The sequence below is a fragment of the Rhinoderma darwinii genome, chromosome 3 (genome assembly GCF_050947455.1).
Source record: "Rhinoderma darwinii isolate aRhiDar2 chromosome 3, aRhiDar2.hap1, whole genome shotgun sequence".
NCBI classification, from domain to species: domain Eukaryota; kingdom Metazoa; phylum Chordata; class Amphibia; order Anura; family Rhinodermatidae; genus Rhinoderma; species Rhinoderma darwinii.
The window spans coordinates 36916833-36943612 of NC_134689.1; the positions used below are offsets into that span (position 1 = coordinate 36916833).

General features: G+C 35.9%; 2 protein-coding genes across 3 annotated transcripts in view; both read right to left on the reverse strand.

The window, feature by feature from the left end:
• The window catches only part of LOC142748891 (protocadherin alpha-C2-like), a 215500-nt gene extending 204461 nt beyond the window's left edge, over positions 1-11039 (reverse strand). Inside the window, exon 1 of one of the 2 annotated variants that reach the window (XM_075856260.1) lies at positions 8609-11039. In XM_075856260.1, the coding sequence (XP_075712375.1) occupies positions 8609-10954 (2346 nt within the window). In that variant the 5' untranslated portion in view covers positions 10955-11039. Of the gene's footprint in view, positions 1-2288; positions 4757-8608 lie in introns of those variants that run through there. The other variant, XM_075856259.1, reaches the window with a different exon arrangement.
• A 12473-nt stretch (positions 11040-23512) lies between these two features.
• Positions 23513-26022, reverse strand: LOC142750359 (protocadherin alpha-8-like). The gene has a single exon (XM_075859357.1). It carries the CDS (start codon positions 25880-25882, stop codon positions 23513-23515), a length of 2370 nt encoding a protein of 789 aa, XP_075715472.1. The 5' UTR covers positions 25883-26022.
• Between the last annotated feature and the right edge of the window lie 758 nt (positions 26023-26780).

The window sequence follows — 26780 nt, forward strand, 5'->3', positions numbered from 1 at the left end:
CTAGTGGTTCCCTACAATTTTGGGAAGATATACAGATAGTCTCTCTGGTAATATCCTAAACAAAATTGTAAGATCTCTAATTATCAGTGTAGGAGCTGGACAGAGAGGCATCTTTCCCCGGTTTTGGGAGAATCTTTATATACCATGTATTCCAAGGTGGTATCAATGTTCTCATTTTTAATATACCTGCATTTACCGAGCCAATATTGTTGTCACTTCTTCTTGTAAAATTTTAGATTTTCAATTTTAAAATGATTAGACATCTGGGCCTGGTGCTTTCCCAACTTTGAGAGACCTTATTACTTCTTTAATTTCTCCAATTGTTGGAGTTACATTTATAGTATCCAACTGCTCGTTATATAATGGAGGTAAATAATTTTTTTTGAAAATTTTCTTCATTTTATCCCTTTTATCATTCTTGTAGAGGTCTTTATATAATCTATATATTATAGTGTTTATGTTTTTGGCATTTGTATTAGGAGTTACCCTCTTTATCTCTTATTAATTAAATGGAAGTTTGATCCGTACTAACCATTGCCATTGTGGCATATTTTACCTATTTTATTTTCATACTTTAATCAATGCTTATAATTTTTTTTATTGAGTGTTTGAGCTCTGAAAATTTCTACTTATTATTAGTTAAAGAGTAATGTTATGTGAATATGATAGGTAGCCCATAATTATTGAATATCTATAAATTTTGCTATAAATACTTATGCTGTAATTAATTTAAAGTTGCAACCTAAAGTATGAAAATATCCCATAATCCTTTTAATTATGACATAAAGTGTTTTTCTTTAATTACATCTTGTTTACATATTTGATGCTCTTTTCTAAACTATTATACAATTTTTTAATTCCATAAACTTTCAGGCTGTGAACAAAAATGACTCAAATATGTGTTACTAGCTTTACAACAGAGTAATAAGCACAATTTATAATTTCAATACCTATTAAAAAAAACTCCAAAAAAGAAGTAGCTCTTATGCATACTATCACCAATTATATTTACCATAAATATATATGTTTGAAGCAGAGAAAGCCAAGAAGACTTGAAGACCCTTATAAGAAAGGTTAACAAATCAAGGACTTCCTTTAAATACAGTATAAAGAAATAAAAAATATTATAACACAAAAGACAGCAGAGGTTTATCAGGAAAGATGTATGCCTTGTAGTGTTTACAGAGGATAGTGTTTAACAGAGGATCTAGAAGTCAAGAACTAGGAAATTAGCACTTGGTTTAGCAAGGAGAAATATCTAGAAAAGCTTTTAAGATGAAATGATGTTTCTATAAAAAGAAAGATCAAGATTGGCAGAGCAATAATATTTTCTTTGGCTCGGTATGGATATGAAAATTAAACAATAAAGAAATCGCACTCAAAACTTTTGATATCTCTAAACTACACCTGTAAATATTGTGAGAATACCTTTTATGAGAAGGAAAACATTTAAGTGGATCCAGTGTCAAACTGGAATAATTTAATTAAGAAGGTCCACCCTCCATTCATACAGAACGTTTTCATGTACGGTTTTAGTTGCCTTATAATCTTTGTGGTTATCATTATATATGATCAATAAGGTGATATAGGTTATTTGTGAATTAACCCTTAAGAAACACCACCTAGTGGCAAGTGATTAACTCCAAAGCAAGCTCCAATAGGGTTGTCTTCTGCTGGATACTTGGAGACCATTATGTTGTCACAGCCCTCTGGAGGCTCCTTTTACTCTGGTGGGCCAGTCCGACCCAGAGTGAACTTTTGACCAGATCAAGCCTACAGTATTTTTTCACAGTTCTAATCACCAGAAAGAATTACTATCACTATGAAATTATGGAAAGCCCAACTCATTCAAAGTCAAGTACAATACCTCTTACTCTTACAAACTGCACCAATATACCTCCAAGGCAATGATTATACACTGTGCTGCCTATTAAAAACAATGCATGAGAACATATTGAGTACCCCCAAGACATGGCATCTATCCTCTAGGGTACACTTACCGCAGGCTAAATGCTCAGAATCTATCAGATAAAAATTGTCAAAACCTGTATTTTTAATATGGCATCAGAAAAAAAAGCACATCTTATTCATAAAAAGGACTTCTGACATACTGTAAAAATTATATGTCCGGTACATTTGTTCATATTTATTTTATTATTTATTTTAATGCAATATAAATGAGTTAAAAGTATATAATTAGTAATAATATTGTTATCTTTGTTTATATATAAACTCTTTAAAAGTTTTGTCCATACTTAATAGAAGACTTCTAATTATTTTAGACTTACCTGATAGGAAGAATTTGGTTGCATTATTTGTTGGATTGCCTGGTCTTCATTGCCTGCAGTTTGAAAACTATTTGGGGTGAAGACGATTAAGTCATTCTTGGCTTGCATTGAATTGGAACATACTCTATATTGCATTTGTTGAGAATACATCCAGCTCCCTCCAGTGTTGGAGCAGATCTTGTAATTTTCTTTTAGTTCATTGACCTCATCCCTGTATTTTTGCCATCTCAAAACAGTGAATACAATTATAGTAATGAGAAATATACTTGATATAATGCAGATAGCCACTACCAGATACACATTTGTGTCAGAAAAAATATTAGTATCCCTTTTTAATTCATTATGTTCAAAAGCAATCTCTTCTCCTAATTCCACAATTAAGATGATAATTTGTGTTACTGCACTCATGACTGGTTCTCCATGATCCTGAGCCACTACTTTCAATGCATACTCCTCATTATCTGTATCTGTAAATGAACGTTTCAGATTGATTTTACCAGTTTGTCGAGAAATTATAAAGGGTGATTTTACAGATCCTCCAAGATCCTTAAAATGATAAGACATTAAAGCATTATATCCAGAATCCAGATCTACAGCACTTACTTTGGTTACCAGATGTCCTGGTTGGGCCAACTTTGGAGTTTTAATGGTCAGTTCTGAATATAGTGGTGAAAATACTGGGGCATTGTCATTGATGTCATTGATGAAGATATTTAGAGTGAGGTTAGAGCTGAGCGGTGGTAGACCGGCATCTGTGGCTTTTATATGACACTGGAAAAAGGTCACCTGTTCATGGTCAAAGGAAACTAAAGCAAATACCTTCCCGTTTTCTGGATTTATTGAGATATAGGAAGATATAGGGATTCCATCAATAGAACTGTCACTTATTGAGTATGTAATGAATGAATTTTGACCGATATCTGGATCAGAAGCTGAGGTTGTATATATATGAGATCCTGGTGGATTGTTTTCCTTGATAAAAATTGTGTCAACTGGATGTGAGAATTTTGGAGCATTGTCATTTACATCACTTACATCGACTTTAAGATTTTTTGAAGCTAACAGAGTAGGAGAACCTTCATCTCTTGCAGTTATAACAACTTCATATTCATCTTTCATTTCTCTATCCAGGGGCGCAACGACAGTCAAAGCAAAAACACCCATAAAAGCTGGGACTATTTTAAATGGGATTTGTTCAGATACATAACAACTTACTTTTCCATTTAATCCGGAATCTTTGTCATGCACCCTAATTATTGCAACTGTTGTTCCTTGTGGTGAATCTTCTGAAACAGGAACTGATACTGATGTCACTATCATCGCAGGAGGGTTGTCATTGACATCTATCACAGTCACTAGGACTTTACAATGTCCAACCATTGGATTATCTCCATTGTCAATAGCATCAACCTGAATTTCATACATATTTGTTTGTTCAAAATCCACTTTCCCTTTCACTCTAATTTCACCTGTCCATTTGTCAAGGCTGAAAATGTTATTTGCTCCATCCATACTCATGTTGTTAAATTTATAAACTATTTCACCATTCTTCCCTTGATCTATATCTGTAGCATTTAACTTGAAAATTAAAGTTCTTTGAGGAGCATTTTCAATAACACTGCAATGGTAAAATGGTTGATCAAAAGTTGGAGCATTATCATTTGCATCTTCAACATTAATTGATATTTGAGTTGTTCCACTTAATCTTGGTTTTCCTCCATCATAAACTGTAAGTGTCAGATTATGAACAGACTGGTTCTCTCTATCTAGAGTTTTCTTAAGCACAAGTTCCAATGATCTGACTTGATTCATATATTTCTGAAAGTCCAATGTAAAATAATCACTTGCACTGAGCTCATAATTCACAATAGAATTCGCACCAATATCTGGATCAACAGCTCCTTTTAGTGGAAAATGAGATCCTGCAGGTCTGAGCTCTGATATCACAAGACTAAATTCTCTAGAAGAGAATACTGGGCTATTGTCATTTATATCTTCTATTTCTACATCTATGTGATATATTTTTACAGGTTTATCTACAATAACCTGAAGAGGAATAATACAATATGGTATATTTGGACACAACCCTTCTCTGTCTATTGTCTCTTTAACAAACAAGATTCCATTCTGCAGATTAACCTGGAAATATTCCTTCTCATCTTTAGAGACAATATGTAACATTCTGGAATTAATCTCACCTATATCCAGTCCAAGATCCTGAGCAATTCTTCCAATAAAGGTGCCATGCTTTGATTCCTCAGGGATGATATAATGTAGCTGACTCAGGACCACATCCAGTGACATTTGTATCATTAAGAAATGGACCAACCTGCTCTTCCTTTGAAAATATTTACTTAGATTGATCATTGTTTAAAATCCCAGCAGATAAAGATATTTGTTTCTAATAAATAAGGCATCCACATTAAATGGAGATCCAGGCTGCGAAAGAAAATTCTATAATGGCCGATGTTCCGTACGGTAAAACATTGGGCTGGGAAGAATGGATAAACAAGGCTCCTTCTGCAACGTTCTTCTATAAATTGGTATGGAGTGACATCTAGTGCTTTGTTTCAATACTGCATCTGTTGTACTGTGTAAGTAAATTTATTTATTTTAATCTCTTACAATTTTTTAATTCTGCAATTTTTGGGTGTTTTATAAAGGAGCTGGAAGTTATTTCATTACAATCTTGCTAATGTAGAAATTGTATTGTTTCTTATTTTTAGCACTACTGTTAATTCAGCAAATTAAAATATTAGTATAAATATACTAAAAAGATTATTTAATTAAGTTTAACATTTATTTTTTGTTCAGAAACTATATAAAAATTCCCTATCATACTTTATTTATATGCAACCTATTTTGGTTAGTTTCATGAAACAACCATACAGTTATAGTATATTTTATAGGCTCCTTTTTAATGTTATATTTTCTTAAATATTTTCAATAAAGAACAATTTCTAGACTAACAGTTTTATTTTATTTTTGCTTTACATTTGCACCAGAGGCAAAACAAGTACTATTGGTACCTAAGGCAGAGTTTTAGGATATAGTTTCCCCCCCCCCCCCAGATTGATCACTGTAGCTCAGCATGATGGCGGTTAGATTGACAGTCATTAACCTGCACCTTGTCATAGTAAAGGAAAGTACACATCATACCTCAACAATTTCAGTATTATCAGCACCTTGGCCACAGTTTTCAATTGGTTGTTCAAATAATCTCAAGGGTAGAGCATTGTTTTGTTGTTTTTTAAATCCAAAAATTGTCAAACACCCTTCTCCCCTATTAACGGCAACCTTAACCACTTAGCCCTTCCCCTGACCCTGCAATGTATCAACAGAAATGAAAGATCTTAACATAGGTAGTCAAAAGAAAATGATTGCTTACCACAGATTTTCTTTTAGTATAGTAAGCGCTAGAAAAGCTTGAAATCAATGAAAAGTTTATGCCACTTAAAGTAACACTCCTGAAAAAACTGGCACACTTTGATATGCCTAGTAAGAAGGCCTGAGGGTAAAGTACATTACTTTTCTTTTGGGTGTTATTTGAATTCCTAAATGATGCACTAGGTATAAAAATTGTACCAGTTTTTCGTGGAGTTGTTTTTTTATGTAAATATGCTAAAGAGACCAATCAGAGTATTTTATAAATCACAATATAACAAATAACATTTAGTATTCAGTGTATATCAGAAATAGTAAATAGCCCATTTTATTGGTGTCGCAAACTTTTTCCTTTTTATAAGATGTTCTTCTATGTATAATCTCAATGCACCACATTATTACCATTTTACTAATCCATTTAAATTAGATTTAAGGTTATTAGATTAAGACATGCAACAAATTAAAATGAACCTAATTAAGTAAAATAACCAATCAATAAATTGGAAGCATTTTATTAAATTATCTTTAAAAAAAAAGTAAAGCGTACCTATCTTTATAACTTTTTCTTGCATTTATCTTTATTATTAACTTCCATCAGTCAAAAGATCACTTTTACCTGCCAGCAGGCTAAATATTTTAATTCCTCCTTATTCCCAAAAAAAGGATTTCAAGAGATAAACAGTACATTTTAAACAGGGATGAAGCTGAAGTATCTCCCCTCTCAGTGTTGGGTAGGGTGTTGTGTGAGAAAAAGAGGTGGATCGGGGAGAGATATCTGATTGGCTAAAACCATAAAGCACAGCTATGACATCATACCAGGAAGAGCCCACGCACTCAGCAAGCATGGACAGAGAAAATATACATTTATAACAAAGTAGCGGGGCAGAGGGAAAGAAAAACCCAAAACATACAGGTTACATGCAACATTTCTGTCGGCAATATATGTTGTATACATCTACAGCTGGAAAGGAGTGATAGTGATTATATTTTTGTAACAATAGGTACTCTTTAAAGCAGAAGTGCAGTTGTGGTCTTTGAGTTTTTAAGCATTGAGTGTTGGATTCAGCATCATTTTTATAGCAATACCATCAGATGTATTCTGTATAACACTATAAAATAATTTCACGTATATGTATTTGGCATATTGTTATATATACATTTATACCACTGAGTTATATGCTAGCCATGGTAAAATCATGAAAAAATTTCAGTAATAAAGACAATTACTATGCTTTCAAGATGATAATTTTGTCCAATAAAACCTCCAATTCTAAAAAAGGCACAAAAAAATGAATGCTTACCCTGATACAGAACTTTAACTGCTCTGCATAGAGTTAAATTATAAAATTCTGTCTGCCGCCACCACTAGGGGGAGAGTAGAAGCTTACTGCATACTAGTTTTACATTAAACTCAATAATAAATTAATATGCAGTAGTTTTCCTGCATGAAGAAGAATGATTGCATTGTGATAGGATTCTATTTTGAGAAACCATACTTTTAGGCCTTAAAATGGTTACATAGTTACATAGGATAAAAAATACACAGTTCCATCCAGTTCAACCGTTGTCAATCAATTACACATCTTTAATTGCTAGAAGAGTTATAAACCTCAATGCCATTTATCAGTAAATAAACATCTAGCCATTTTTTAAATGCTGAGATTGCATCTGCCATTACTACCTCGCTATCTATAAGGAAAAAAAAAAGAGAAATGCACGGCACCACATAGGGCAGATAAACCAGAGAGAAGGGTGCAAAGGTAGCAACAGTAATGTGCTCACCTGTATTAGTTGTCTTAGTTCAGACACAACACTGATGTAAGCAAGGATTTAGAAATTCAGAAAGTATGCTGCTGCCACGGGCCGTTCCAGTAACACGATATGTTATGTAAAGCATCTTGTTTCAAAGCTGAATAAGCCCAATTTTTCTAGCCTTTCATTGTAAGAGACACCTCCCATCCCATTTAATAATCTAGATGCCCGTCTTGAACCCTCTCCTGCTCTCCAATATCCTTTTTAAAATATGGAGCCCAAAACAGAATTCCAAATTCAAGACGTGGCCTTACAAGGGATTTATAGAGAGGTAATATTACTTTTGAATTGTTTTAGTTCTCTTTTTATACACCCTAAAATGCTATTTGCTTTTGCAGCTGCTATGTGGCATGGAGTACTTGCTGCTTAGCTTATTGTAACAAAAAAATCCAAGTCCTTTTCTTGTTATCCACAGCTTTATTCCATTTAATGTATAAGGCATTAATACTATTATTGCGGCCTAGGTGCGTTACTCTACATTTATCAACATTAAAATTAATCTGCCGTGTTTTTGTCTATGCTGCCAGCTTATATAGGCGTCAGTAAGACTAATGGATAGGTTACTTCCTACAGTAGAACATTGGTGCAATATGGTTAATATTAACACTCAATATGAACGTATTGTCTGTAAAAATAGGGGATGTCTTTCTAAATTCAATAAGATATGGAATATGGTTATACTATCCCCCATATGGTATTTACTCTCCACGCTTATAGAATTTACTTAGGCACGGTTGCCTGATTCCCCCATTTAACTTTATTATCATCACATATATGTGCTGTCAAAGGGTTCTTTTATTCAGTTAAGGTGACCATTGCAACCAGATTGCCAACTTTAAAATACTTTAAGAATACCCATTTATATAAAAGTACAGCCATCTCATTGGAATGTTGATTGTTTTTTGAAAACCAGGTATGAGTACAATAAAAGTTTAATAATAATGCTCGAAAAATTAAGCTACTTATGGAACATTTTAAAAAAAAATTGACAACTGAAAACGTCACATTGAAATATCCTAAAAAATCTCTTTCTGCAAAACAATGAGAACGTTTTCTACCTTATTTTATGGGAGAGTTTGTATCAGAAAGAATGGAATACCTAAAAAAAGTAGAAAATCACTAACCTGATACCATTGTTGAGCTCCATGACCCTCGTTGCTTACAGATTGAGAACTATTTGGAGTGAGTACTATTAAGTCATTCCTGCCTTGCATTGAGTTGGAACATACTCTATATTGCGTTTGTTGAGAATACATCCAGCTACCTCCAGTGTTGGAGCAGATCTTGTAATTTTCCTTCAGTTCATTCACCTCATCTCTGTATTTTTGCCATTTTAAAACAGTGAAGACGATTAAGGTAATGAGAAATATACTTGAGATAACACAGATGGCTACTACCAGATAAACATTTGCATCAGAAAATTCATCAGCATCCTTTTTGTAATCCTGATGATCGAAATTGATCTCCTCTCCGGCTTCCACCAAGGAAACATAAACTTGTGTTATTGCCGTCATGACTGGCTCTCCGTGGTCCCGTGCCACTACCACTAATCTGTACTCATCATTATCTGATTCTATAATTTGACGTTTTAAACTGATCTCTCCAGTTTGCTGAGAAATAACAAATGGTACTTTTCCTGTCAAATCCTTAAAATGATAAGACATCAAAGCATTGTATCCAGAATCCAAATCTATCGCACTCACTTTAGTTACAAGGTGTCCAGGTTGTGCCAGCTTTGACGTTTTTATGGTTAGAGCTGAGTAATGTGGGGAAAATGTGGGAGCATTGTCATTGATGTCATTGATGAAGATATTTAGAGTGAGGTTAGAGCTAAGTGGCGGTAGACCGGCATCTGTGGCTCTTATATGACACTGGAAAAAGGTTACTTGTTCATGGTCAAAGGAAACTAAAGCAAATACCTTTCCGTTCTCTGGATTAACTGACATATAGGAAGATATAGGGATTCCATCAATAGAACTGTCACTAATTGAGTATGTAATGAATGAATTCTGACTAATGTCTGAGTCAGAAGCTGAGGCTGTGTAGACATGAGAACCTGGTGGGTTATTTTCCTTAATTAAGATTGTATCAACCAACTGCAAAAAATGAGGAGCATTGTCATTTACATCACTTATATTGATTTTTAGAGTTTTCGAAACAGACAGTGATGGAAAACCTTCATCTCTTGCAATTATGACAACTTCATAATTATCCTTTATTTCCCGATCTAGAGGCCCATTCATGGTCAATGAAAAATCACCCATAAATGCTGGGTTTATATTAAATGGCAAATTATTGGCAGAAATGTGGCAGCTTACTTTTCCATTTGACCCTGAATCCTTGTCGTGGACACTGATGATGGCGACTGTTGTTCCCTTTGGAGAATTCTCTGAAACAGGAACTGATAATGATGTCACCGTCATCTCAGGAGGATTGTCGTTGACATCTACAACAGTCACTAGAACTTTACAGTGTCCAACCATTGGGTGATCTCCATTGTCTGCAGCATCAACATGAATTTCATACATTTTAGTTTTTTCAAAATCAATTTCGCCTTTCACTCTAATTTCCCCAGAGTGTTGATCTAGACTGAAAACTCTGCTCACTTCCTCCCTTATTGTATTACTTAATTCATATGATATTTCTCCATTTCTTCCAAGATCCAAGTCTGTAGCATTCAGTTTAAATACTAATGTCCCTTTACCAGCATTTTCAATCACACTGCAGTGGTAAAATGGTTGATCAAAAAAAGGAGCATTGTCATTAAGATCTTCTACAGTGATGGCAATCTGTGTTGTGCCACTTAATCTTGGTTTTCCTCCATCATAAGCTATAAGTGTCAGATTGTGAACAGACTGTTTCTCTCTATCTAGAGATTTCTTAAGCACAAGTTCCAAAGATCTGATTTCATTCATATATTTTTGAAAATCCAAAGCAAAAAAATCACTTGCACTGAGCTCATAATTCACAATAGAATTTGTTCCAAGATCTGTATCATCAGCTACCTTCAGTGGGAAACGAGATCCTGCAGGTCTGAGCTCTGATATAATAAGATTAGTCACACTGGAGGAGAATACTGGACTATTGTCATTTATATCCTCTATTTCTATATCTACACGATACATCTGCACAGGCTTATCTACAATAACCTGCAGAGGAATGATACAGAAGGGTGTATCTGTACATAAGGACTCTCTGTCTATTGTCTCTTTAACAAACAAGATTCCATTCTGCAGATTAACCTGGAAATATTCCTTCTCATCTCTAGAGACAATATGTAACATTCTGGAATTAATCTCACCTATATCCAGTCCAAGATCCTGAGCAATTCTTCCAATAAAGGTGCCATGCTTGGATTCCTCCGGGATAATATAATGCAGCTGACTCAGGACCACATCCCAGGACATTTGAATCAATAAGAAATGGACCAGTCTGCTCTTTAGCTGATAATCCTTATTTTGTCTAAGCATTTCTTGAATTAACAAAGGATAAATTTCACCAATAAATAAGGCACTTCCTCAGAATAAAAATCCACAAGGAGGACAAATTCTATCATGGCCGAAATTTCTGCTGTAAGATTTTCCGTCGGAGGTAATCATAGAAAAATATATAAATAGTATGCTATATGTTGGTATGTGGTGCCATCTAGTGTCTGATAGCAATATTGCAATTTGCTACATTGGAAATATACAATATTATTTATTGTAACAAGTAGGAATTATTTACATTTTATGCTTTGTTGTTTGTTTTTTTTACACATATCATTGTTTTTTTCACATTTTAACCTTTGCACATATAATCATGCAAATCTTTTAACATTGATTTATCAATATATGATATGTGCTGATGTTTGACGACTTATGAGACAATCTGTTTCTTAATATTTTGAATGTAAACCTTAGACTCTCAGACTCTATTTTCTTCTAAATTCAGTGACAACGGATTGTGTGAAATAAAACAGTTTTATAGAAATACTAGCAGGGGAGCACCAGAGTACTGTCGGTCGAAGGTAAGTACTGTTTTTTTTTATTTTATAACATTTTCTGTTGCTAGTTTTATTTATTTTCTTAATTCTTGGATAACCCTGTTAAATCAAGACTATCTGTCATGATGCTTTATTTAATTTTTTTAATACATTATAATACCAAACATATATTGCTTACAAAGGTGGACATACTTAGCTCAGTGTTTTATATTATTGTCATAGACTATATTTTAATTTGATGGGTTCATCATGTTTAGAAAGCAACTTAATGGCCAGCTAAAGGCAAGCTAAATCCTTCGGTGTATAAAAAAAAGTGATGAAAGAATATAATAGAAAAACATATTGCCTATATTTATCACTTGTAAGGCCAAATCTTATGGAATATAGCTTTAGGCATCATACTATACAAAGAATTGTTGGAGAGGCTTCAAACTGTAGGTAGACAAGTAAAGTAATGAATGATTGACAATCTAAAAAAATATTCTGTATATATTCTTAGAGATATTCTAATCAATATGTATAAATATATTCAGGATCTATTTATAGACTGAATTATAAACTTTACATTTCATTAACGGTATAAAGGAACAAGAGATATCAGTTGTGCATTAGGGAAAGGTAGTATTTTCAACAATATAGGAAAAAATGATTTGCCTGGTTAAACTACAGAATTTATTACTAAAGGTGGCAGTAATGACAAAACAAAAAAGAAAATATCAGGAAAGACCTAAGCAGTTATCTTATGACTAATAGCTTATTAAATAAAAATTCAAATAAAAATAAAAGTAAATATATATATATATATATATATATATATATATATATATATATATATATATATATATATATATATACACTACCGTTCAAAAGTTTGGGGTCACCCAGACAATTTCGTGTTTTCCATGAAAACTCACACTTATATGTATCAAATGAGTTGCAAAATGACTAGAAAATATAGTCAAGACATTGACAAGGTTAGAAATAATGATTTTTATTTTAAATAATAATTTTCTCCTTCAAACTTTGCTTTCGTTAAAGAATGCTCCATTTGCAGCAATTACAGCATTGCAGACCTTTGGCATTCTAGCTGTTAATTTGCTGAGGTAATCGGGAGAAATTTCACCCCATGCTTCCAGAAGGCCCTCCCACAAGTTGGATTGGCTTGATGGGCACTTCTTGCGTACCATACGGTCAAGCTGCTCCCACAACAGCTCTATGGGGTTGAGATCTGGTGACTGCGCTGGCCACTACATTACAAATAGAATACAAGCTGCCTACTTCTTCCCTATATAGTTCTTGCATAATTTGGAGGTGTATTTTTGGTCATTGTCCTGTTGTAGGATGAAATTGGCTCCAATCAAGCGCTGTCCACAGGGTATGGCATGGCGTTGCAAAATGGAGTGATAGCCTTCCTTATTCAAAATCCCTTTTACCTTGTACAAATCTCCCACTTTACCAACACCAAAGCAACCCCAGACCATCACATTACCTCCACCATGCTTGACAGATGGCGTCAGGCACTCTTCCAGCATCTTTTCAGTTGTTCTTCGTCTCACAAATGTTATTCTGTGTGATCCAAACACCTCAAACTTCGATTCGTCTGTCCATAACACTTTTTTTCCAATCTTCCTCTGTCCAATGTCTGTGTGCTTTTGCCCATATTAATGTTTTCCTTTTATTAGCCAGTCTCATATATGTCTTTTTCTTTGCCACTCTGCCCTGAAGGCCAGTATCCCCGAGTCGCCTCTTCACTGTAGACGTTGATACTGGCGTTTTTGCGGGTACTATTTAATGAAGCTGCCAGTTGAGGACCTGTGAGGCGTCTATTTCTCAAACTAGAGACTCTAATGTACTTGTCTTGTTGTTCAGTTGTGCAGCGGGGCCTCCCACTTCTCTTTCTACTCTGGTTAGAGCCTGTTTGTGCTTTCCTCTGAAGGAAGTAGTACACACCGTTGTAGGAAATCTTCAGTTTCTTGGCAATTTCTCGCATGGAATAGCCTTCATTTCTAAGAACAAGAATAGACTGTCGAGTTTTACATGAAAGCTCTCTTTTTCTAGCCATTTTGAGAGTTTAATCGAACCCACAAATGTAATGCTCCAGATTCTCAACTAGCTCAAAGGAAGGTCAGTTTTATAGCTCCTCTAAACAGCAAAACTGTTTACAGCGGTGCTTACATAATTGCACAAGGGTTTTCAAGTGTTTTCTAATCATCCATTAGCCTTCTAACACAGTTAGCAAACACAATGTACCATTAGAACACTGGAGTGATGGTTGCTGGAAATGGGCCTCTATACACCTATGTAGATATTGCATTAAAAACCAGACGTTTGTAGCTAGAATAGTCATTTAGCACATTAACAATGTATAGAGTGTATTTCTGATTAATTTAATGTTATCTTCATTGAAAAAAACTGTGCTTATCTTTCAAAAATAAGGAAATCTCCAAGTGACCCTAAACTTTTGAACGGTAGTATATATATATATATATATATATATATATATATATATATATATATATATAAAACACTTTTTGAAATTTTAACAACCGCCGATTTGTTTTTTATGGCTGTCGTTAAAAGTCTTTATTCTGCAGCGTTATAAAAACATGACGCTGCAAAAGAGCGATTGCACAGGGAATTGTGGAGCCACAGATTTGGTGCCTGACTGTCAGATACAGCCAAGCACCTAGTTGAGAAGGCAGCAATGGTTCTTATTTACCAATTATTCCTTTTTGTGTGTACACAGATGACTCAATTTTGGAAGCAAGTGAAATAAGTCTCATAACCAGGAAGGAATTTGACTTTCTGTTAACAAAGGCTCTTGGGATTGTGATTTTTTTTTTTTGTTTACCAAAAGATCAATAACCTTATTAACCAACCAGGGACACAACAATTTAATCACTTAGTGCTAATCTGTTGCAGAATTTAGGTTTCAAATGAAAGTGTACCTAACTTTTCAGGTAAACTTTCATAATAAACTCTTATATGTGTGTACATGAGGAACAATTAGCACTGCCACCAGCTTGCCTAAGAAAAAAAAAAGACCCTAGATTTCCCAGCTGCTTTAATTGATTTAAGATGTCAATTTGAATTAAATTTAGACTAACACACACCACATATATGTAAAAATATTACTGCGAAACTGTAGTATAAACAGAAACTCTGTTGCATAAAGAATCACAACTCTATCTAGTATTACTAAGCACCCCCCTGACATGTTTTGCGTCCTCAGGGGTATTTGGGCCACACATCAAAATTCCGGGTCCTGTTGTTTTGCTCTTTCAAAGGAGCAAAACAATGAGAATACCTGAAGCACCGAATCAGTCACATGATGGAAACCAACGGCACCCAACTAAATCCATTGACTTTTATGGGCTCCGTCGGGCTTACTTCATGGTTTATGCCATTTTGCCAGACAAAATAGCATCGCATGCTACTCTATTTTGTCTTGCAAAAATGACTGCTTCTAAATGAGCCTCCAAAGCAAATGTGAACGGTGTCTTAGAAGTACATAGTCATTTAATTCTATATATAGATACACTGAGCCCACCTAGTGACAAAGTGCCTAATTTATAAATCCATTCAGTCTGCTTATGTAGTTTGAATTCCTTCATGATTCTAACAATGTCTATCCCTATAACCTCAAACTCTAGGTGAACAATTATGAGTGGTTCTAAAGTACACAAGCATGTTGTGTGTTTCCAAATCCCGATTATTGTTATAATTGTGTTCCTCTAGTCTTATTTTAATTTAAAGATCTATATGTTTTGGAATAATAGAAAGTTTAGATAATTGGAACAATGTCTTTTAATTCTATCTGTGAGGCACAGCAATAGGCACAAGGTTTGTTCCCAGTTATTAAAACCCATATAAGAGTTGTCTGTCATGAGGCACCATAATGGAGACACACTCATCCTTCCTGATCATCCTGTACAATAAGTATAGCATGGTGTGTGCGCTTTATGGCAGCTGAAATTAATGGGATTTAATTGACAGAGAAATCTCATAGAAATTTAATGATAATGAGATGATTTTCCTCATGTTTTGCCTGTAAGCACAGCAAAGCTTAGAAGTGAACATCAGAGAACAGGAAATATGAGCTTATTGTGACTGCTCTAGTGGCCAATATGATAATTACAATATTTCATAATTTTTTGTGGATGGTTAAATAAATAATTGAAAAAAAAAACATTTTTATATATAAATATATATATTAAATATAAAAACCTGATTTAAATTATATGTAATTTTCTGATGATACCTTCCCAATAAGATATGCACGATTTTCACTATATGCTTTACAATCCTCAGATTGTGCCTGTGTGTGTGTTTTTATTTATTCCTCACACCCCTTAATTTAGCACATCTTTAAGGGGCCGATTCTACTTTCTTTTTATAAAATCATGGCTCTTTACTTTAACATGTTATTATCTTCTTAAATTGACCCGTAAATATATTATTTATCCAAGGGAGATAGCCACAATATACAGTAAAGTTTTTCTCTTAGTTTCAAGTTGTTCCTTATCAAATATTCATCCCTCTTCTATAAAACTTTCTAAAATCTAAGAAATTAATCAAATGTCTATAGTAAATGTAACATTCTTTTGTCTTATTAATTTATATTAAAACATTTCCTAATTTGTTCCTTTAGTTTATTTTTTATTTAAATTCTTTTAAACGTTTAAATAGAAAAGTTTAATTAAATAGGAAGTTTAAATTATTGGATCAATGCCTTTTATTTCAAGCTTTGGCAGATAGAAATGGGCACAAGATTTGCTCTCAGTTATTGAGAGCTGTAGACATTTTTTTTTTGGATGATTGTTTTTAAAGAAATATAAATGACATAAAAGCTGTTTAAAGAAAGATAATACATGTTTAGATGGGCTATTATAAATGTTTCCCTTTACTTTCATTTCCTAATTTTTATATTTCAAGATCTACACATTTTGAAAAAATAATATTTTATTGGATCATTGCCTTTTTTTCCCTTTTAGGGCACATCAATGGGCATAAGGTTTGCTCCCAGTTATTGAAGCAAATATATAGGCTAATGGGAAAAGTGGGGCAGATTTACTAATTTAAATGTGACAGTATTCTAGCTTAAATTGAGCTAGAATTATGGTGCAAATTCTGTGCACCACAATTATAACGTGTTGTAGACACTTTATGTGACTTATTCAGCAATAGGGCGTGGCTTAGTAGAAGCGAGGCGTGGATTAGGATGCAACAAATTGCAGCAATATTTTGGTGCAAAAAAGTTGTCTAGAGTAAGCTAACCAAGAGGTGGTATAAAGTTAGACAGAAATGTATAAATATGCGCACATTTATTATCCAGAATGAGCCATTGTGATAAATTTGGACAATCTAGTCTACTTCTAAGATGTCTAAATTTAAGACAGTATTAGTAATCAACCCCAGTTGTCGAGACATGAGGCTTTTGCTCTGGCATTGTTATATTAATAACATTATTAATCTGACAAGGTGAAGCATTATTTTTCAAAAATCTCAAGTAAGGTTGGAAATGGGTTTCTTTATTCTGAATTTTTATGCGTTGATTTCAAATTGTTTATATAGACCGCTGCAATATATGAGAGTAGACTAATTGACAGGCAGAGAAACAGGAAATAAAAAATGGTCCTAAAATTATAAATTAAAGGAGTTTGTGCATATGACTATTTTGAATTGTATGAAAGTTAGGAATAAATGTAATTGACTTCTTAAAGTTATAAATAAATACAGTGCTAACTCTATTAATTATAACTGTATAAATGTCCTTTAAGACATAATCATGGAGGTTTATTAATAGTGTCTTAAAATTTATAATTTTGTAAGAGTCTATAAAAAGGCGCAAACTGAGTCAAATTTAACAAATTGGCCCAGGTGGCATAATATACTTGGTGCAACTTGCTAAACATGTTCAACATATTTACTTATAAAACCTCACTGCTGGCATACATGTTCACCAATATGTTATGGCATAAAATGGCACGTCAATAATATATTTGGAACATTTTATGACTTCTCTTAGCGGCAACTCACTAAAGCAAATGTTAGCTATATAACACCAAAATGTATATACATCACATAAATTAATGACCAATATGATTAAAAACAAATGACCTTAATAAATAAGAACCAACATATCACAATACATAAATGTATAAGAATTTTTACTTTCAAGTTATTAAAAAAATTTATATAACTAATAGAGTTATTCATCTTTGTAAGATGAATACTAGGGATCCTATGAATAAAAATTAACTACTTGTGCATTACTACCACACATACAGTTAATGGATTGGATACCCCAAATGTAATTGGAGAGAAATAACTGTAGAATATACTTAACAAAAGACTAATAAATATAGAAAGGAGTCTACGAAGTGGCTACAAATATCCCCTAAATTCCCAAATCTGTAATTTAATCCATTAATATATTTATATGTTAGGCACATGTCGGCTGCTTGTCCTAGAGGTATATAACGTATTAAGTTATTTTTCTGTGTATTCTTGTTAAATTTTTTTGTATTCAAATATGTTTTTAACTTGTTTGTTTGAGTCTGTGTAAGTTAAATACATTAGTTTAGGAATGTGTATCATAATTCCTCCCAATATCTCTTCTTCTGTTTAATGATTTAATTGTTGATCACAGAAAAAAAGGAACTACATAACCGCTAAAATGTAACCCTTATTACTATTGTTAAAAATTAAATTACAAAAACTGACTGGGTCTGATAGGATGCAATCAAGAGATAGGCACGATTGCATTGTGGGGACGTCCTTTTCAGGACAACACGTCCACTTGTTTTATGAGAGACAGCCTGATAAGTGCACTTAGATTGCAATCTAAGGCATGCAAGCCTCTAGTTCTTATATTATATGCCCTGTTTACCACATTTCTTATCTGGTGGTAACAAAAAAGTTACGTGTTAGTAGTTATTTAGCCTCTTCTTCCAATGATCTGTATAAAGTTCTGCAGGGCTAACCAGCACATTACAATAGGATCAATTCCCCTTGAACTCCAGTGATCTAATTTAATGACTGCACCTCAGGGCCGTAGGCTGTGGTTAAAAAATAACAAAGGAAATTGATAAATAGTGCAGATTAGATAGAAATAGAATATGAGAGGGAAACTTCCAATAAAATGCACAGTGAAAGATTTATTATGCCATTTCTGACAGTTTTTTTGCGGAAAAATGCTGACGTAGATTTCAGTTACACACGGACACACCAAAATGCAACAAATGAATTCATTAATTTAGAGCATCTTACTACAGCAAGCTTCTCTTTAAGACTGGCATATGAAACGCCAATTTTAGTAAATCTGGACCAAAGTCTGTGGGTAATTGTCAGGTTAACTTATAACTGAAAACATGGCAACTTCTCATGATAACTTTCACTAATATGTATTATTTTTTTATACAGTGTCGAGTCACATTATTATGACCACTAGCTAATACCCAGATTAGCCACCGTGTGCAGCAAGGACAACAGCTAGACGGGCTGGGAGTGACTCAATAAGGTGCTGGTAGGTTGTCTCAGGTATCTGGAGCCATGCTGACTGCAGTGCATCCCACATTTGCTGGAGGGTGCATGGGGGAGTATACATAGAGTGAACAAGGCGATCAAGGTGGTCCCACAGAAGTTCAATTAGTTTCAAGTCTGGCAAATTAGGGGGCCAGGGAAGTACTTGGAAGTCTTGGTTGTGCACTTCCAACCACTGTCTGACATTTCTAGCCTAGTGACATGTCGCATTGTCTTGCTGGAAAGTTCCATCTGCCCTAGGGAAGACAAACAGAATGTATGGGTGGACGTGATGTGCAACGATGGATTCATATGCAAATCGGTTCAGAGTGCCTTTCACATGGATGAGTGGGCCTAGAGAATGCCATGTAAAAATTCCCCAGACCATAACGCTGCCAGCTCCAGCTTGTGTTCTTCCAGCAGTGGTTGCAGGGTATTTGTTTGATTAAGCAGAAATGTGACTCATTGGACAAGGCAACCCTTTGCCAATCATCGGTGGCCCAATTTCAATACTACTATGCAAATTGAACCCTTGTTTTTCCAATGCACCTTTGTTAGCATAAGAGCAGTGACTATACGTCTTCTTCGGAACCCCATACGCAGTAGGCTTTGCTAAACTGTTGTTTTTAGACACATGACTGGTAGTCCCGTGGTTGATTTTCATGGTGAGATGTTCCACTGTAGCGTGTTGTTTTACCCTCACGCACCGTCGTAACCGACATTCACCTCTCACATCAATGGCACATAGTGCTCCGCAGTTTCCAGATTGGTTATTCCCAATGGTGCCATTTGTCCACTCACGATACACTTTCACCACAGCAGCACCCGAACAGTTCACAAACTGCGCTGTTTGAGAAATGCTGCCACCCTTGACCCGAAAGCCAATAATCAGTCATTTTTGCAACTCTGATAAATCACCCCTTTTACCCATGGCAACAATGAATGATATGTATTCAGACAGCCTATCGCACACCTTATATACCCACCAAGCCAGCCCACGATGCATCACTTCCTTCATGGGTTATGCGCTGCCGACGTTGAAAGTAGGAGGTGTACCAAAAGGCAAAATATCATAGCACTGGATATATGGGTGCACGCCTCAATAGGACTTGATCCAATGTCCCTTGGAGTAGGCAAAAAGAAAAGAGCAAGGCAGCACTTCCAAAATACACATAGGAGCTTTATTCACCCAATGCAAAGTTTCAGTCCAGTAGGACCTTTCTCGAGGTGATCGTAATAATGTGACTCGAGTATGTTTACATTTTAGATGATTTTCATAAGCAAATATAACTTATGAATTATTGTTATAAAAAATGTGTATTATAATATGGAATAATAATGAACATTTACTGGTGTCAATAATTTTTGTTAAATATTAGAACACCAATTTGTATATTGCTTTACTTATTATTAGCTCCTTAAGGAAGCAGCTAGGTTTGGCCTTGAGAATGCAGGGATTTTGTTTTGTTTTGCCTCACTGCGTTCCGACAGCCATTACTATTTTATTTTTTTATTAAAATACATATATAAGGGCTTGTTTTTTGTAGTCTGAGTTATGTTACTTAATAGCACCATTTTGGGGTACAAATACCATAGTGTTTAACTTTCAAAACCAATGTTTTCGAGGGTGACGCAAAAAAAAAAATCAATTACGCCCTTTATTTCGTTTTTTAAATGTAATTTCCAGTGCAACATTAATATTATGTTAACGTTATCTTGCGGGTTGTTACAGTTACGAGGATACAAAATATGTATAGGGTTTTTTGTATGTTTGATCACTTTTTGCTATTTTTATTAAAGACAAATAATTTATTATTTTTTTTCTTTGCTTGTCTTTTTTTTAAAACAACTTTATTAAACTAACTTTATCAAATTAACTTTTTTATTTTTCTGCTAGAGGACTTTTACTTATGAAGTTTTACTTTTAACAACTAATGTATTTAAATACCTCTGAATAAGTGCCTGCCAGTAAAAACTAGAATGTTTGCAGATGATAATAAAGAGTGTAAAAATATTAACACAAAGGAGGACAGTATTGTGTTACAAATGAATCTGGATAAGTTGGAGGCTTGGGCAGAGAGGTGGAAAATAAGGTTTTAACACTGTAAGGTCATGCATTTTGGAAGAGAAGGTGCATTACTACTAAATAAGATAAAAAAGGGTAAAACTGACATGGGGTTATCCCACCACTGTGGCTACATTTAAGGCCCTATTACATCAGCCAATTTTGGTACATGCAGCGAGCACCAATCAATGAGACATCATTGATTAGCGCTCATTTGCTCCTGTCACAAGGATCTATGTATGGGGACGAGCGGTCGTTACTCCAATCGCTCATCCCCATACATTATTACTATGTCGGCAGCGTGTCTCCTTGTTTACACAGGGAGATGTTCCACCGACAACGATAATATTTTACTTTTTTAAAACGATACAATCAGCAGATGAATGAGCGTCCATCTGCTTATCGCTGCCCTGTTTACACAGGGCAATTATCGGCATTGAGCGTTCTATGAACACTTCTCTGCTCGATAATCGCCCAGTGTAAAACCCCCTCTATTGTCTTTGGGACTGCCAGAGATAGCTGAGCACAGCGCGTATATGTATGGTAGCGTATATGTATGTATAGGGAATGGTAGCGCGTTATATATGATGACAGCTCTATTCATTCATATATATTTAGCTATAGATAGTTATATATCAATCTATCTAGCATACATAAAAAATAGCAACGCACACTGCGAACACCAATGTCACATAAGCCACTAAATATAAATAAATATGCATTACTGCTGAGTCTACTTACAATAGGGAGGTTCTTAGTGCACATTTTGATCAAATTGTGTTTGTCCACCTGCCACGACAAGGCGTCCTCCATAGGTGGGGGCCTACTCTGCACATACACGCAGAACTGGGACTAAGCCTACATATATCTGGGGATGGTAGGAACAAGCATTAAACTAATCAAAATCACTCAGGCCAGAATGGGAGGAGTGGAAGCAGTGGCGGCTGCTACTGGGCCCGCGGCTGCTACTGGGCCCGCGGCATGAGGGGGCCCGTGTCGCCCGCCGGCACGGGCCCCCACCATGGCCGGAGGCTCTGCTAGCAGCCGCTATGGCTACTACAGCGCGACGCCACTGAACACTATGGCAGAGCAGGGAGGTATCTCCCCGCTCTGCCATTAAACAAAAGACATGTATCCCCTATCCACAGGATAGGGGATACATGTGTGATCGCTGGCAGTGATAGGGAGAATGGGGGACTGAAAGTCCCCTTAAGTTCTCCATCACAAACCTCGGACTTCCGGGGTCTGTGTCGGCAGCTTCATAGAAATGAATGGAGCGCCGGTTGCGCTTGTGCGTGACCAGCGCTCCTTTCATTTTAATTGAGCTGCGCAGATGCCGGAAGTCAGAGGTTAGTCATGGAGAATTTCGAGGGACTTTCGGTCCCCCGTTCTCCCTATCGCTGCCAACGATCACACATGTATCCCCTATCCTGTGGAAAGGGGATACATGTCTTTTGTAGGACACACTGTAGGTTGCATTTTTTTGGGGGGTTGGGGCTGTATGGCGTTACCTACAGGGGGGCTGCATAGCGTTACCTACAGGGGGCTGTATAGCGTTACCTACAGGGGGGCTGTATGGCATTACCTACAGGGGGGATGTATGGCGTTCTCTACAGGGGGGGCTGTATGGCGTTCTCTACAGTGGGGTCTGTATGGCGTTCTCTACAGTGGGGGCTATATGGCGTTAGCGCCATACAGCCCCCTCTGTAGAAAACGCCATACAGCCCCCACTGTAGAGAACGTCATACAGCCCCATCTGTAGATAACGCCATACAGGCCCCCTGTAGATAACGCCATACATCCCCCTCTGTAGATAACTCCATACAGCCCCCTCTGTAGATAGCGCCATACAGCCCCCTCTGTAGATAACGCCATACAGCCCCCACTGTAGAGAACGCCATACAGCCCCCACTGTAGGGAACGCCATACAGCCCCCACTGTAGAAAACGCCATACAGCCCCCTCTGTAGATAACTCCATACTGCCCCCTCTGTAGATAGCGCCATACAGCCCCCTCTGTAGATAACCCCATACAGCCCCCTCTGTAGCTAGCGCCATACAGCCCCCTCTGTAGATATCTACAAAGGGGGCTGTATGGCGTTATCTACAGGGGGGACTCTGTATGGCGTTATCTACAGGGGGTCTGTATGGCGTTCTCTACAGGGGGGCTGTATGGCGTTATCTACAGGGGGCTGTATAGCGTCCTCTACAGGGGGATGTATGGCGCTATCTACAGAGGGCGCTGTATGGCGTTATCTACAGGGGGCTGTATGGCGTTATCTACAGGGGGGCTGTATGGCGTTCTCTACAGGGGGGGGCATTTAAAAAGGCACTATCTACAAGGGGGGAAATAAAAGTGAAATAAAATTGTAAAATAAAATTGATGAAATAAAAGTGTATTTGGTACTTTAGAAATGCATATGCTATGAAGAATTGCTCTAAACATTATTCCATGTTACCTTACCTGGTATGAAGAATTATGTATAAGACCATGTTGTGCTGCATTTTCTTCATTGCCTGCTGTTTGAGAGTTATTTGGAGTGAAAACTATTAAGTCATTCCTGCCTTGCATTGAGTTGGAACATACTCTATATTGCGTTTGTTGAGAATACATCCAGCTACCTCCAGTGTTGGAGCAGATCTTGTAATTTTCCTTCAGTTCATTCACCTCATCTCTGTATTTTTGCCATCTTAAAACAGTGAAGACGATTAAGGTAATGAGAAATATACTTGAGATAACACAGATGGCTACTACCAGATAAACATTTGCATCAGAAAAATCATCAGCATCCTTTTTGTAATCCTGATGATCAAAATTGATCTCCTCTCCGGCTTCCACCAAGGAAACATAAACTTGTGTTATTGCCGTCATGACTGGCTCTCCGTGGTCCCGTGCCACTACCACTAATCTGTACTCATCATTATCTGATTCTATAATTTGACGTTTTAAACTGATCTCTCCAGTTTGCTGAGAAATAACAAATGGTGCTTTTCCTGTCAAATCCTTAAAATGATAAGACATCAAAGCATTGTATCCAGAATCCAAATCGGTCGCACTCACTTTAGTTACAAGGTGTCCAGGTTGTGCCAGCTTTGACGTTTTTATGGTTAGAGCTGAGTAAAGTGGGGAAAATGTTGGAGCATTGTCATTGATGTCATTGATGAAGATATTTAGAGTGAGGTTAGAGCTGAGTGGCGGTAGACCGGCATCTGTGGCTCTTATATGACACTGGAAAAAGGTTACATGTTCATGGTCAAAGGAAACTAAAGCAAATACCTTTCCGTTCTCTGGATTAACTGACATATAGGAAGATATAGGGATTCCATCAATAGAACTGTCACTGATTGAGTATGTAATGAATGAATTCTGACTAATGTCTGGGTCAGAAGCTGAGGCTGTGTAGACATGAGAGCCTGGTGGGTTATTTTCCTTAATAAAGATTGTATCAACCAACTGCAAAAATCGAGGAGCATTGTCATTTACATCACTTATATTGATTTTTAGAGCTTTTGAAACAGACAGTGATGGAAAACCTTCATCTCTTGCAATTATGACAACTTCATAATTATCCTTTATTTCCCGATCTAGAGGCCCATTCACGGTCAATGAAAAATCATCCATAAATGCTGGGTTTATCTTGAATGGTATTTGCTCAGATATATAGCAATTCACTTTACCATTTGACCCTGAATCCTTGTCATGGACACTGATGATGGCGACTGTTGTTCCCTTTGGAGAATTCTCTGGAACAGGAACTGATAATGATGTCACCGTCATCTCAGGAGGATTGTCATTGACATCTACAACAGTTACTAGAACTTTACAGTGTCCAACCATTGGGTGATCTCCATTGTCAGTAGCATCAATGCGAATTTCATACATTTTAGTTTTTTCAAAATCAATTTCTCCTTTCACTCTAATTTCTCCAGTTTGTTTATCTAAAATGAATATTCTGCTCACTTTCTCCATTTCCATATTGCTAAACTTATATGATATTTCTCCATTTTTCCCCAGATCCAAGTCTGTAGCATTTAATTTAAATACTAAAGTCCCTTCACCAGCATTTTCAATCACACTGCACTGGTAGAATGGTTGATCAAAAGAAGGAGCATTGTCATTAACATCTTCTACAGTGATGGCAATCTGTGTTGTGCCACTTAATCTTGGTTTTCCTCCATCATAAGCTATAAGTGTCAGATTGTGAACAGACTGTTTCTCTCTATCTAGAGTTTTCTTAAGCACTAGTTCCAATGATCTGATTTCATTCATATATTTTTGAAAATCTAATGCAAAATAATCACTTGCACTGAGCTCATAATTCACAATAGAATTTGTTCCAAGATCTGGATCTATGGCTCCCAATAGTGGGAAACGAGATCCTGCAGGTCTGAGCTCTGATATAATAAGATTAGTTATACTGGAGGAGAATACTGGACTATTGTCATTTATATCTTCTATTTCTACATTTACACGATACATCTGCACAGGTTTATCTACAATAACCTGCAGAGGAATGATACAGAAGGGTGTATCTGTACATAAGGACTCTCTGTCTATTGTCTCTTTAACAAACAAGATTCCATTCTGCAGATTAACCTGGAAATATTCCTTCTCATCTCTAGAGACAATATGTAACATTCTGGAATTAATCTCACCTATATCCAGTCCAAGATCCTGAGCAATTCTTCCAATAAAGGTGCCATGCTTGGATTCCTCCGGCATAGTGTAATGCAGCTGACTCAGGACCACATCCCAGGACATTTGTAGCAACAAGAAATAGACCAATCTGCTTGTTCCTTGATGATGCTGATTTTGATTGAGCATTTCTTAATTACTTTGAGGATGATGATAATAATTTCTCCAATGAATAAGGCACATAAACTGAAGGAGGCTCAGATACACGGAAAAAAAATTCTGTGATGGCCGATATTTCTGCAGCAAGACGTCCACATGATAGCAATGGAGTATTGCCTTTATTCTTCTTCTTGATGGCATAACTTGGTGTGTAGTGTCATCAAGTGTCTGATTTCCATATTGCAACCTTTTAACTAAATGAAAACGTAAGTGAATCTTTTTATTATTTAATATTTTTTATATTTCAATATAATTCATTAGAAAGTATTTCATACACTTCTGTTATTTTTACTTGAATTTATTATATGAAATACAGTCTATGAATTTAACCATGCATATTTAACCTATGTTTACTGTGTACATCGGGAATGCACTTGATGCCCATAATAAACATGTCTATAGGGCTCCTTTAGCCCAAAGGAGACCAAAAGCGTCCTTTTTGATCTCTTGAGCTGGTATATGTCAGTATACCCTTTTTTTGAAGAATAGAATAGCGTAGTAAACTACATTATTCCATCCTGAGGGATCCTGAAAAAATGTATACTACACGGTATAATTTTAAATAACATGAGTATCTCTGTATGGCATCCATCACAGGTATACGTTAAATGTATACATCGGTAAGCTCCCGACTTCACTGTCCATATGTGAATAGTGATACCAGGAGCTTCCCCAAGGTCTTAGTCCTAGGCCAGAGGGCTTCCCATGCTCTAGCGCTGGGGAATCCATCATTGTAGCTCCTGACATCACCATATACTGCAGATATTATATACTGTAAAGGGCCTAAGCATTAGTGCACACAATGCTATCATACAGTGCTCCATACATGAAACAATCTAATGTCAGTGCTATACAAAATCTAAATAAT